The sequence below is a fragment of the Spea bombifrons genome, chromosome 1 (genome assembly GCF_027358695.1).
Source record: "Spea bombifrons isolate aSpeBom1 chromosome 1, aSpeBom1.2.pri, whole genome shotgun sequence".
NCBI classification, from domain to species: Eukaryota; Metazoa; Chordata; class Amphibia; order Anura; family Pelobatidae; genus Spea; species Spea bombifrons.
In genome coordinates, this window is record NC_071087.1 from 127,117,396 (window position 1) to 127,131,516 (window position 14,121).

Sequence of the window (14,121 nt, forward strand, 5' to 3'; positions counted from 1 at the left end):
GCTCTGGAAGAGATGCTTGATTGATTTTGTTACTTTTGGTGAACAGTTACAGCAAATGAAAACTGTTACTTAATGGACCAGAAAAACGTTGCTTATTTTTACCGTGACGGAAAAAACACTATTTCTTTTATTTTCTACCCATTCAAAAAGAAACGCATTGCACCATGCACGGTAATTCCATGTCATGGCTCATTAAGAAAGCTATGTCCACATCAGCGTATTCACCTTTGTGTAAAGATAATACTGTTTATTTTCCAGCCACGCTGGGATCACTGGAGTTCAGTCTTTTATATGACCAGGCCAACAGCTCTCTGCATTGTACCATTATCAAAGCAAAGGTATGTGACCTGCCTTTTCATGGCAAGCTTGTAGAGGATGGATCTATAGCGGGAATACGGTTTCCAGAGCAGCTCATTGTTAGGGCTTAGTGTAATTATTAGCCTTTGAAACTTAATGATCTGTCAATCATTTTATGAGGATTGAGTGAATACTTTTTGATTATATTCAGAGGAGACGAGATTTCTAATCACACACATGTGAAGATGCCCCAACATTTCTCTAGGATTGAGTAAGATTCTTAATTGTAAACTCCAGTTTACTTATACACTATATGGACAAAAGTATTTGGACACCTGACCATTACACCAACAGGGACCTTTATGGCATTGCATTCTAAATATGTAAATATTAATACCAAGCCCCCCCCCTTTGCAGCTATAATAGCTTCCTCTCTTTTGGGAAGGCTTTCCACAAGATTTTGGAGTGTTTCTGTGGGATTTTTTGCCCAATCATCCGGTAGAGCATTTGTCAGGCATTGACGTTGGACGAGAAGGCCTGGCTCGCAATCTCCACTCCAATTAATCACAAATGTTTAATGGGGTTGAGGGCAGGGCTCTGTGAGGGCCAGTCTGTCACGGCTAGAAGACCAGCAGTGCAGGAACTTGGTTGTGACCACCAGCCGAATAGGACAGGCAGCCACACAAGCCGAGCGAATCTGGATCACATAAATGTTCAGAAAGCGTAGTCGGTACACAAAGCCGAGGTCAAGGATTAGCGAGGACAGGATAATCAAACAACAAGCCGAGTCAAACGTAGGACAGGAACTTCAAACAAGCCAGGGTCAGAACCGGAAAATCAATAAGAATTTATTATACGCAGCCAAATGCACAAGGCACTAACACAGGCACTGATACAGCATAAGAACCATAGTCCTTGCAATTAAATTCAATGATTAAGAGGTGTGTCCCAATACTTTTGTCCATAAACTGTATGATGGTGGAGAGTGTCCTTTTAATTAATGTTTTTTTTTAGCATCGAAATGCATATATGGACTCACCAGAATCACAAATAAATAAATCATTGCCTCCTGTGCTTGTTTTGAGAGATCAAACACATGACCCAGTTTTTTGTGGCATAGAGAATGAGGTCTATGTGCCTTTTAGGAATTTTATGTACTGTACTGTACTGTGTTTTGATTCACTCTATACAGCAACACTAGATACATCATGACGCATACTTGTCTAGAAACAAATCCAATCAGTATACACAAGAAACAAACATCATGTACAAATATAGGTTTACAGATATACATTATGCGTAATACACAAGTTTTATTAATAAACATAAGCTTCATGACTATACCATAAACAAATTTATGATCATTTTGTATTTTAGAGCAATTTGTTCAACTGATAAAGCGATAGGTTATTCTCTTAAGTCAATAACACTATTTGGCACAAAGAATATATAACCAAAAATTTGAACTTATCTATGTTAAAACATGCATGCTGAAAACATACACATATTTATATATATATATATATATATATATATATATATATATATATATATATATATATATATATATATATATATATATATATCCCTGCTCCTTGTTGAGAGCCAAATGTGACAATGCGGAAAGCTATAAGGAAACATGGTTTGTAGACTTGTTCCCAATATAGTGCATTTAAAGTTGAGGCAGTGTTGTACAACTGGTCGCTATATATATATATATGTAGTGATATTACATTAACCCATGTTTACATTGTTTTCCAGGGCCTCAAACCCATGGATTCCAATGGCTTAGCCGATCCTTACGTGAAGCTGCATCTCTTGCCAGGAGCTAGTAAGGTAACTTATAGAGCAGTCTTATATAAAAAATAAGGATACAATTAAAAATGTTAGTTATATTAAAATATGGGCTTTTAACGTAATTGAAAGGTTGTGCCTTTAAATGCTATAAATCATTATAAACAAGGCAATCGTCTGATTACACCAGAGGCGGGCAGACTAATATTCTTTAGGTAAAGTGCAGCTAGTTGTAATGATCATCTACCAGATTTACAGCCACTGGAGAGAAATTTGTCATAATAGAAAATATATATAATAGAAAAAAAGAATTTGCCTAGGTGATTACGGTTTTCCTTTATGTGTATGAGAGACTTTCAGGCATATGCATAGCACGATGGAATTTGCATGTGCCCTATACACATCATTTAATAATAATCTGTGTACATATATCAATCATATTGGTCGGTCAAACTGGCGGGGGTCAAGGTCCAATCATAGGGTACTATGATACAATTTGTGTCCTGTTCCACTCAGCGTTCTAGTTCCCATGATGATATTTGTGCAGTTTTGGTTGATATCTTTCTTTAGAAATAGGGGAAGATTTAGTTACTGGTTTCATGGCGAGTGATGTCATGAGTGATGTCATGTGGCAATATGTCGGTATATATATATATATCTTACCACTCTTTGTATAGAAAGTGGCACAATGTGAGTGTATGGTGGGTATTTGTTTGCGGTGAAATACATATATTAAGCACTGTTAGTGGGATACATTTTTGTGAGAAAAAGAGCTAAAATGGTTTCATGCACGTCATTTTAATGACAGGCATATATACAAGTACCAGTAATTATAATATAGGTCTAAAATATATTTACTTCCTTGCCTTACTAACCCCTTGTTAGTATCTGGCATATACCATCTGTTTGGTTTTTGGGCACTGTATGTTATGGTTATTTTGTTTTTTGTAACTTAATGATTATTGTACTAAGCCTACACTCTCTTTAAAACAAGTAGGATTCCAGGACTCTTTTGAGTTATTTACTTACACAATCGTTTATTACTATCCACTGTATGGTTTGTGTTTTCAGGCAAACAAATTGCGTACTAAGACTCTCCGAAACACTCGCAATCCTATGTGGAATGAGACGCTTGTCTACCATGGAATCTCGGATGAGGAATTACAGAGAAAAACACTTAGGTAAGAAGTATGTTTTAACCCAGTGGATATGAACAGCCCATTCAGTGTTATTTTACAGACTTGAAGTACTCTGAACTATGCAAAGTTACTACTCTATTCCTAATAAAATGCTATAAGTATAGTGTATATATGTATTTATGTATATGTGTGTATATATATATATATATATATATATATATATATATATATATATATATATACATATATATATATATATATGTATATATATATGTATGTATATATATATATATATATATATATATATATATATATACACACACACACACACTTACACTAAGTTGCTGTTGTGAGTGACGTTGGCCGGTCTGCTTCATTTACTGAGATGTTAACCAGTTCTGAGTTAACCAATTCTGACAAAGGAACTTATGTGGAGCAAATCTTTATTTTGACTGACCAGCTTGACTAAACTCAACTTTTTCAGAATAGCCAGTGTTAGGGGATAAACATAAGGGAATACACAAGTATTTCCATTAATGCCATATCATCTGATCCAAGAAAAAGCTTTTCAACGCCATGGTCTTAGTGATTATTGCAATCCTTTATTATACCATCACATTCAGACAAACCTCAAAGAGTCTTTGGGGATTATTCACTAATGTGGGAGTTGGCAGGAAAGCTTGTACCAATCGCAGGCTAATTTCTCAATAAGAATGCATGAGCCGGCCCATGTTTTATTACATACATGCAGTTAATGCAAAATGATCATTCATAATGTACCTTTCAGAATTTCTGTTTGTGATGAGGACAAGTTTGGCCACAATGAATTCATTGGTGAGATCCGATTCTCACTGAAGAAGCTAAAACCCAATGTGAAAAAGAACCTGAATGTGTGCTTGGAACGTGTTATCCCGGTATGTTTTACTATCAACTAAAAACTGAATTTGACAACAGATAAAGAACATTCTGTCCATCTAGTCTGTACATCTGCTATATATCATGGTTTTTTGATGTGGTAATTAATTTGTTAAACACTGAGTTGTAGTGAAAAAAAAACCTTATCTATCCATAAAAATAGTACATTATTAAGAGCTGGACTTTATCATGGTGCAGAAGAAGCTCACTTTGAGCTATCTGCATAATGCATAGTACATGGCAGTAATACGTGGCATTAATATATATATACAGTTTTAGTGAATATAGACCTCTTTTTCTCCATGGGGCGGCCCTCATATTCTAACTTTGTATCACTTTGACCACAGATGAAGCGCGCTGGGACTACAGGATCTGTACGTGGAATGGCCCTTTATGAAGATGAAGTAAGTCACTTTCTTTAATGGACACATTTAAATTGTTGTTTTGTGGTAACTGTTATAAGTAAAGATGTAGCCGAACTGCTGAATTCAGGGAATGAATGTGGGATTTTTATTTTTTTTTTTGTGAAAAAAAACCCCAAATCTACTGGTAGAGTAGAAAATGCTGAAATCTTATCTCGTGCCACAGGCTGCTTATTAATTCATTGCCGTTTTAAAATTTAGCAGTTTGAGAAAAATTACTTTCAACAAAATGTAAACTGTAATATGTGAGTCACAGATTTATAACACTTGTGTGCATACCAAAAGAAAACACATCATTTTCTATACCGCATCATCATCATAAACCGAAACAATTTTTTCCACTATTTGTTGTATACGCTGTCTATTGTGTAATGAATACATATTTTGTAAACCATATAGCACAAGTGTCTTGCGTACCAAGGCTTAGGAACCAAAATGCTCCCTGAATACAGATATCCCTTTATTATCTCATTTCCCTAACACCATAATTATATTACCCCAGCAGTGCAGCTGTATCTGCCACCAGGCTGAAAGGGAATAATAGATTATTACAAATTCCCACAAAAGTCATTAGTGGGACGTGAAGATGGTCACGGTTCTGCAGTTACTGTGAGATTTTGTGATCCAAGCTGCAGGTGTCTTAACTCGACATTTCCCAAGCCGTCTCCAAAGACTTTTGTTGCTTGTAATGTTCCAAGATTTGTGTAGACAGACCTGTACTGCATTTTTATCTGTGTTAGAAGCTGATCATTAAATCCAACGCTGGTAAAAAGTGTAAGCGATACATAAATGGAATTGAACCTGGTATTATTGCTCCCTCTGGTGGGATAAACTGGAATAGGCCCATTGCATGCTTCAAGACACAGAAGACACTGTCTTCCTGCACTTTGCAATCATTTACAGTAGGAATAACACATGTATGAGATATATAAAATATATTTAACAGCAATAAACCATGTGTTCCATCAGCTTTCTTCCCTTCTAACAATTTTATATTTTATAACTAAATGGAATTTAGCCAATGGTCAAACTGTTTGCAGCGTGGCAAATCTGGTCAGTTTTTTTAATAATTCTATCTTGCATAAAGACTGTCAACTTAATTTAGCAACGCCTTTGTTTCAAAGTAAAGTTTTAACATGCTCTCAAGAAAACCTTAGTAACTTATCAATAAATACCTGATATCGCTGTCTAATTTGTTGACTCCCATGCTCTAATCTCTGAAGAACCTCACAGTTCTTTCCGCAGCACTACTTAATCACTTCACATTGCCTTACTACACCATGTAATGTCACACAATCGTATCGCAAGCACTAAGCACCATGGCTTCCAATCAAACAAATGGCACATCACCACAGCAATGGCAGATTACACTGGACGGGGGTTAACATGAAGGTCCAGCCAGACTCTGCACTTTGATTGGTCCTTTGCATTAAACTATACCCAGTGTGACAAATGGTTCCCGCTATGGCAAGCCTTTTACATGCGTATAAGTGTGTGTGTGTGTGTGTGGTCAGAAGGTGGAAGTGTCCTACCAGCATGACCAGCCAATTCCATACTGACATGGATCTCATATGAATAGAGATTATTTGTAAAGAGTATCTTTGTTTTTACAATGTTTTTAGCCTTTATGCACACATTTTTTAAAATAGAAATTGAATAGTAAATTAATTTTATGATCGTGAACCAAGTGATTTGTTGAAGTGAAGGTTAAGTGGCACTCCAAACTCTTATGCAAAGAGCCTGTTAACAAATGCTACACACGTTTTTCTTGTAATATAGGTTACATTGTTTGTGTGCCTGTGTCTAGAACAGTGCAAAATGTAAGATCCAATTAAAGAAACTCAACAAATAATACAGCGGAAAAAAAACCTAAAATACTACATAATTGCTGTTCCGCTGAGCTTAACGTCTGTCTGGCGCACAATAGGGGGCCTGTGTATGTGTCTTGAGCAATCGGTTCCAGTGTCTGTCTGTACTTGGTGTTCCATCCACATTTTCTACACCTTGTGATTGTGGCACCTGCTGTCATTCTCAGTGCCATCTGGAGCATTCATCATCCTGCTGACTGCAAAGTATACAGTCAATCAAAGCTGCTTTGCAGATCCAGTTAAGGAAGTGTTGTTTTCTACCTAAATGAAGAAAAGCCTATTTATTTTTTTTCTTAAAATATTTATTGTATGAGTTTAGGTACGTTTTACTTTACAAAACAAGTTTGTGGTCTATACAATCTTTCACTTTTACATTACATAGGTTTTTATTAGAAAATTGAAAATTCTATCGTTAAAGTAACCTACTTTAAAAAATATGCGAAAGATCATCCTATATCCTTTGGTGACCCGATCTTGGAGTGTAGTTTATATTGTAGAGGCGCATGAACTATTTTTCTTTGCCTGCCAAAAAGAAAAATAAATTTATGGGAGCTGTAGTTTATGAACATCTGAAAAAAAATAATGTATTTGACCAACTGCTTTTTTTGGAGCTTAAGTTCAACAGCATATGGAGAAGACTGTGATTATTCAGTACATTTATTGAATCTTTCCACTTAATTGTTGCTTTTAGACGGAGCGCGGAGGTGAATTGGAAGACAGGGGGAAAATTCTTGTGTCGCTAATGTACAGTACTCAGCAAGGCGGTCTAATCATTGGAATTGTACGTTGTGTTCACTTGGCAGCAATGGATGCTAATGGCTATTCAGATCCATTTGTCAAACTGTGAGTGGCTATATTACTTAAAAACGTTCATATTTAATATGTACCTAATATAAATATTAAGTATAAACATACATTAAGTTTGCAAGCATGTAGAAGATCAATAACATTCACAAAACTCTTTTACTGTATATCTTAAACTTTAACCCCTTAATGACAAAGCCCGTACATGTACGGGCTCAAAATGCATTGTTTTCAATGGGTTTTGGGACCGCCCATTGTCCTTAAGGGGTTAAATGTGGATAAGGTTTTTTATGTACTCTGTTCACTTATACTGTATATAAAAGGGTATTAATGACAATATAAAGTGTATACAAAGAGAGTCTCTAAAGAATTATGTTATTGTACATAGCCAGAAACCTCAGTACTTAAATAAAAACTATTACATTAAAAAATGCTTAGCGCATATGTAGGGGGACTCCTGTGGCAAAATAAAAATATAGATTAGATAATATAGATAAAGCATAGACTGCAGTTATTCCAGTGGGAAACTTGGGTGCAATATACAGATAAACTCCTGATAAAAACTGAAACTTTTTCCTCCCCATGTCCAGATGGCTAAAACCAGATGTAGGGAAGAAGTCGAAATTCAAGACTCAAATTAAAAAAAAAACACTCAATCCGGAGTTTAACGAGGTAAAGATTCCACAATTGGTTTTAAGTTGTCACTAGACTGTGTATCAAAAAAACTTGGCCATTTCTTTCTATTAAGGGTTCATTTATATTGGCCATTAGGATGTAATCATGCACAGAATTGTTGCCAGATGATTTTAGCGTTGCTGATAAGCTACATGTGGAAGTGAAAACTGTTTTATCCTTATGCTTTTCTTTAGTTCTTTTCTTTAAGTTCTTAAGCATATTATGCCACATTTTCATGGCGGAGGTGAATTGAATGTATACCTTGCTACCAAAGCTATATGTACTTTGGCGAGTATGTGGGAGGAAACAAAGGGCCTTAGAGGTATGATCTTTTATCCATCTGAAGAATAGACCTTAAAAGTTCTTAAAATGTATGTGACTCTACATCTTTTTCTGTCTTGGCCGAAAGCTATCAATTTTGACTTAATACTCCTCCTACATATAGCATAGGTTCACTTCCCACATCCAAGATTTTTTTTATGAGAAAAATACAACGTATACATTACAACTGACAATTTTTCATTGTTTATTATATATTGTTTTTAATATTTTTTTTTATTGTTTTTTTTATCAAGGAATTCTTCTATGAAATAAAGCATAGTGATCTGGCAAAGAAACAGCTGGATATATCAGTTTGGGACTATGACATTGGCAAATCCAATGATTATATTGGTAAGTTATTCATATACGGCACAAAACTACTTTTTCCCTCAGTCTGTGTTCTTCAGGAGCTTTCATGGTGGTCCTCTGTATGACTCAGGGGTGTGCTGGAGATCGTTGCTTTTGATGAAAAGTAAAACATAGGAATTTACCACTACCTGACTATTGAGGGTAATGTCTTAGTTTGCATGGGCACCATTTATATAAACACAATTTAAAGGCTTTGCCCAGGTTCTGCATTATATAACTGTATAACTATATAGTTATAACTATACCTATGTATAACTGTCTATACTCTAACTCTATATCAGCATGTTTATTTATTAACTGCTGCTTTATACAATTCCTGTGTAATAATAAGTCTTAGCAGTGCGCTTTGCTCTCTCACCCCAGTATAAAACACATCTATAGAAAACAAGTCCGGATCCGTTTATGTGCCCAACATTTTTCCATTTAATATATGAGTAGCTGATTTATAAACTTTTAATTGTTTGCAATGCATCCATAATATAATCCCAAATGGTGAAGGCCATTTAGGTAGATTTTAATAGACAGAGAGATTCACGTACCGTTAAGCAGCAGATCGGTTGTAAAATGTGTCCGGGGTCTTAAGTTTGTTTTCCCGATGTCCTGTTGTTTATTGTGATTGCTGCATTTCTTTTATTTATTTTGAACTGCATTGTATATGCCCAGAATTGGCAAACCGCTGTAAATTCCGGTGATCTCGAAAACCTTCAGCTGCCCCTAACCAAGTCCTTGAAAGAATATGTTGCCGTTTCTTGCTGTAACACTTTAGATATATCTTATGACACAGCTAGCCGGTTATACGTTCAACGGTAGAGAGCCTCTACGGAGCTAAAAGATTCACCGCGTGATAATTCTTGCCTTACAGGTGGATGTCAGCTTGGCATCACTGCTAAAGGAGAGTGCTTGAAACACTGGTATGAATGCCTGAAGAACAAAGATAAGAAAATTGAACGCTGGCATGTTCTACAGAATGAAAACCATGTCGCAAGCGATTAAGTGATGCAGCTGACAACATTTTCCACTGACATACCTGTTGCGCACCAATTCACTGTAAAATTTTTATGTCTTGTCTTCCAAAGTGTTTACACTTTTAGCTGTAATATTAGGTAGCGAATGGAGAAAAAAAACTAAATATTAGTTGCTTTTAGAATTGTCAGAAGCAGTATCTGCTGCAGACTGTAACTCCCATCATGCTCTACCAGCCTGTAGACGCATCATGTGTGCCACAGTAGTTGCAGTGCAAGGCTTACTTACTCCTGTGTATAGGCTTTTAGAGAAAGGCTGACTATTTATTATTATGACTACTTATTTATTATTACTATGATTCTTGCCTCCATTCCTTCACACGCCCTTGTCCAATTTAAACTTTTAATAAAATGTCTCAATGTTACTCTATTATAACTGCATAATAGATGGTAAATAGAGAAAATATATACATTGAACTTTTTTTTTTTTTTTTTAAGAAAAATCCTTTATAAAGGCACAAAGTGTGTTTTGTATAGTGTTGAATAATATATATTTCTGCTAAACTGAACAAGGTCTTAGGGCAAAAATAGTCCACCAGTTATGGGTTCATAATATGCCTGTGTGCTATTACGTATTCACTTAATTTGATGTATCTGAGCACAAAATATTGGAAAGGGAATTATTAAAAAAGAGAGGAAAATATAGTGATATTGTCTTAAAATGTCTTAGTGATTAACCCCTTAAGGACAATGGGCAGTCCCTAAACCCATTGAAAACCATGCATTTTGAGCCCGTACATGTACGGACTTTGTCATTAAGGGGTTAAAATACAGCAAATATAAAAAATGAAGACTGGCCGGGACCTTCGTTTCATTTGCTTATTAATCAGCTTAACAAAGGTTCCTTAATATGTATGAGAATTCACTAAACAAGTGGTTTGTGGAAGAGTTAACCATTTTAACACATACTTTTAACAAATGCATTGTGAAAGGCCAGATCCAGCAACATTTTCCTATAACAAGAGGCTGGTTGGCCCTGTACTGCATATAGTTGTTATACGGTGGTGTCTATGCATTATACAGGGCCACCTCAGCTCAACTTCTTGCTGGGTTTGAATAATGCATAAGAAAACATTGGTGGGCTGAAGTGCTCAGAACACATGCAAACTCCTGGTTTAGTGAATACACACCTTGGTTTCAAAGCTTCCATAAAACCTTATCTACGTCCATTGAGCCTAAGTACAATAGAGAACACGAGTATGGTCCCATATGACACTGTAATGCAGACTGAAATTGTCTAGTACATTGTTTCAAGCACAAGGGAGATCTCTAAACACTACTCACAATCACAAAAAAATGATCAAATATGCTGAACATTTTCCACCACTTAACAGCTCTTAGTTGCTGTAATATTCCATTACGTTGGAGTTAAAATAATTTAAAAGCTTTGTTATGAGCAGTCATCTCACTTTTTCTAACAAATAATCCAATAACTTGGTATTTAAATTTAGAACTAGATGATATATGCTTTCTTCAATTGTATTGCTTGTAATGCTTTGTATGACAATAGGTCGCATGAAGTGCCATTGAAAATAACTAAAAAATAACCAATGTACTAATGCTCATGTTAGGATATGCTTTAGCCCAGGCTTAGACAGCCTTTGGCCTGGGTACCAGATGCGGCACCTTCAACTTTCCCCCTTTTAAGAATTATAAACACTTGCACCCAACAACTTTAAAACATAATCTCCCCATTAATAATTATATTTTACCATAGCCTTGTAGTATAGTCAAGAAAATAAAGTAAAATGACTCGAATTTGCAGTTAACTATTTTAATGTTAGAAATAAATATCTGCATCCACTTAACCTGGGATTTTGGAACCAGTTAAGGTCATATGTATATGTAAAATATCAAACGACATCTCCTTAAAATGTACCATTTTTATAAAATAAAAATAAAAGAAAAATAACTAATTGTTTTATGCCATGAGCACTGTGCATTAGGGTTCACTGAGGGTCCAGAACCAGTTACCTGTACTTCTGTAAATTTGGGTCACCAATATTCCACTAAGCAACGAGGGACTTCAAATTGAGCATAGGGTCATAATCCCAAATTTTGATTGCATGACATGTCACCAAAATAATAAAATAAAAATAAAAAATAAAAAATTATTGTGAAAATAGGTGGACATCAACTCCAGTCATGCTCACGGAGTTGTTACCTTGCTATTGGCTTTCAGAGCTACAGGAGCCAGACTTATATTGCCCATCCATGTTTCTAAACTATTTACACCATGCTACACACCAGTAGACACAATTATCTTTGTATATGTGTAGAACATTATCATTTTTTACATTGTTTTCCATACTTCAAATCCAAACCCATGTAGACCCCCCAGTTAGTTAAATGTGTAACTAAATACAGAAAGTGGAAATTATTTTAGTTGAATTTTGGTAGATCTAGTGAGTAATGTATCAGTGCCTATGTATGGGTTACTGTTCTGTCCATTCTTTAAACAAGAGTCAGTAAGCTCTGTTGTTGGAGGTGGTTTCACTTGGATCGTCACTGTATTATTTATGCCTTTAACCTGGAAGTGGTGTATAGTGTACAGCTTTACCATTCATATTGGTTTTAATATCACAAAAGCTATCTTCTATGTGGACCTTCCCCTTAGCTTTATATCATCTAACACATATAAGATCAAATCGATACCTCCAAATATTGGTGATCTCATATTTCCTTAGTAACTATAAATCTTAGTTTCTTGGAGCCGTAGACATATGAGAACTTGAGGGCCACACTGGAACATCTCTGGCCTAATATAGGAGATACATTCTTCTTGAAAAACACATGTCAGCAGGTCCTGTCTGGTAGCAGGTCACTAGGTTGCCATTGAATAAGAGAATCAAAACAAGTAACACCCTCATTTATTAGAAGAATGTGGTGTTTTTTTGTGGTTACATGTAATAATGCTCGAGATCTACTATTCTTCTGCATCTTACTCCAGTATCCATGTATGACAAATTCATTATATTTAATATTCATTAGCAGACATTGCATTATGTGTACTTATTACAATTTTTCTTCCACTCCTTAGCTTTGGGTGTTACAGCAATTATCTAGCTGCTGTGGACTCTATTGTGCATGAAGCCTTCACTGCCCTGAATCTCAAAGAGTTCTGTATTCTGAATAAAGGTTTATTAGCTCATTGTGTACTTTTGTTACCTGTCCCGAAACCACTGCTTGTTGGTAGCCACACAAAGCACAATGCTCAGTATAATAACCTCTGTATTACAGCATTTGTGAATTGTGCATGTTCTTGAACTTTTCTTGTCCTTGTCTACTATGACTCTTTTCCATTTATAAAAAAAAGATCTATGTATCATGTATTGTATATTATCACATGAATCAATATAAGTATTATCAATCTTTATAATTATTCTGCAAGTTCTAAGTGATCATCTTTGTATTGTTCTGAGGCTTTATGAGCCGGTTATATGACACCTGTATAATTAACCCTAGGGTTTTTCATACATTTTTTTCCAACAACAGAACTTAGATGGGAACTTTAATGGTTATATTAGATTTCATTTTAATGGTGCATTTGGAAGCGCCATGTTTTTCCAAGCCTTACTCAAAGAGTCTGTGTGAGGACATTAGTAAAAAATGTATTTATACCCTAACGCTACAGGGGAACAGAAACATATACTGAATGAATACGGTAATACGGTGTCCCAAAAAGAGAGACCAGTGAAATATCAATGATCATTAGTGTGTGATGAATCTTTTACAGATACTCAGTAGTTGTGACTAATATCTAATATAGATGACTGGATTTTGGGAGTCTCTGAAAAAAGAGACAACAGAAACATCTATACAACTATTGTGATAGAGATCTAATTTGCTATTAAGCTGAACAAAACTCATTGGAAAAATTCAACACCTACTGACATTGTCAGGCTGTAACAAGCTTGTCCGTACCTTGTTTGTTAATAGTTTGATTTGAGCATTGGTTCCCAGGAATACCAAATAGATTGAGATGGAACCACATCTTTAGTGTTAGGTTGTTCCACATGAAAGATCATTCACTACTTTATAAAGAAATGTTTTATGCTAAATGACTATAGGATGCATGAAATACCATGTACTCTTTTTATGATTAATACATTCTGCTGTAGTAACAATACAGTTTCAAGTTTCGTAAGTGTCACTTTGCTAAATGTTAATACATTTGGCGACATTTTTGTTGCAGTATTAAAGTCAATTTAACACTTTGAGTGTTAAAGGGTTTCTCCCCATATTCTGTATCTTGAGTACAGGGGTGCAGGTGATGTGTCAGCTGCAGGAGAACAGGTCTCACTCAGGGTGATGGGGTGTAATCCAGTATATTGGTACCAGCCTGCATTAAGCCTATACTGGACACCACAGGTGAGGACTCAACTGTTAGGCAGAGGACACCAGAAATATAATCTTTTCTCAAATAATTATAGAGCAGCAGTAAGAAGTGGAGTGGTGCAGGTAAAAGGGCAGACAGGACAGAGCGGTGGGCTTA

At 35.6% G+C, this 14,121-nt stretch overlaps 1 protein-coding gene across 1 annotated transcript in view; it reads left to right on the forward strand.

Moving 5' to 3' along the window:
• Positions 1-10,054, forward strand: part of RPH3A (rabphilin 3A) — a 78,279-nt gene extending 68,225 nt beyond the window's left edge. Inside the window, exons 13-21 of the mRNA XM_053473193.1 lie at positions 259-338; positions 2,059-2,133; positions 3,163-3,272; positions 4,018-4,144; positions 4,493-4,549; positions 7,127-7,278; positions 7,830-7,911; positions 8,490-8,586; positions 9,467-10,054. Of these exons, the coding sequence (XP_053329168.1) occupies positions 259-338; positions 2,059-2,133; positions 3,163-3,272; positions 4,018-4,144; positions 4,493-4,549; positions 7,127-7,278; positions 7,830-7,911; positions 8,490-8,586; positions 9,467-9,597 (911 nt within the window). The 3' untranslated portion in view covers positions 9,598-10,054. The remainder of the gene's footprint in view (positions 1-258; positions 339-2,058; positions 2,134-3,162; positions 3,273-4,017; positions 4,145-4,492; positions 4,550-7,126; positions 7,279-7,829; positions 7,912-8,489; positions 8,587-9,466) is intronic.
• The last annotated feature ends 4,067 nt before the right edge of the window (positions 10,055-14,121 follow it).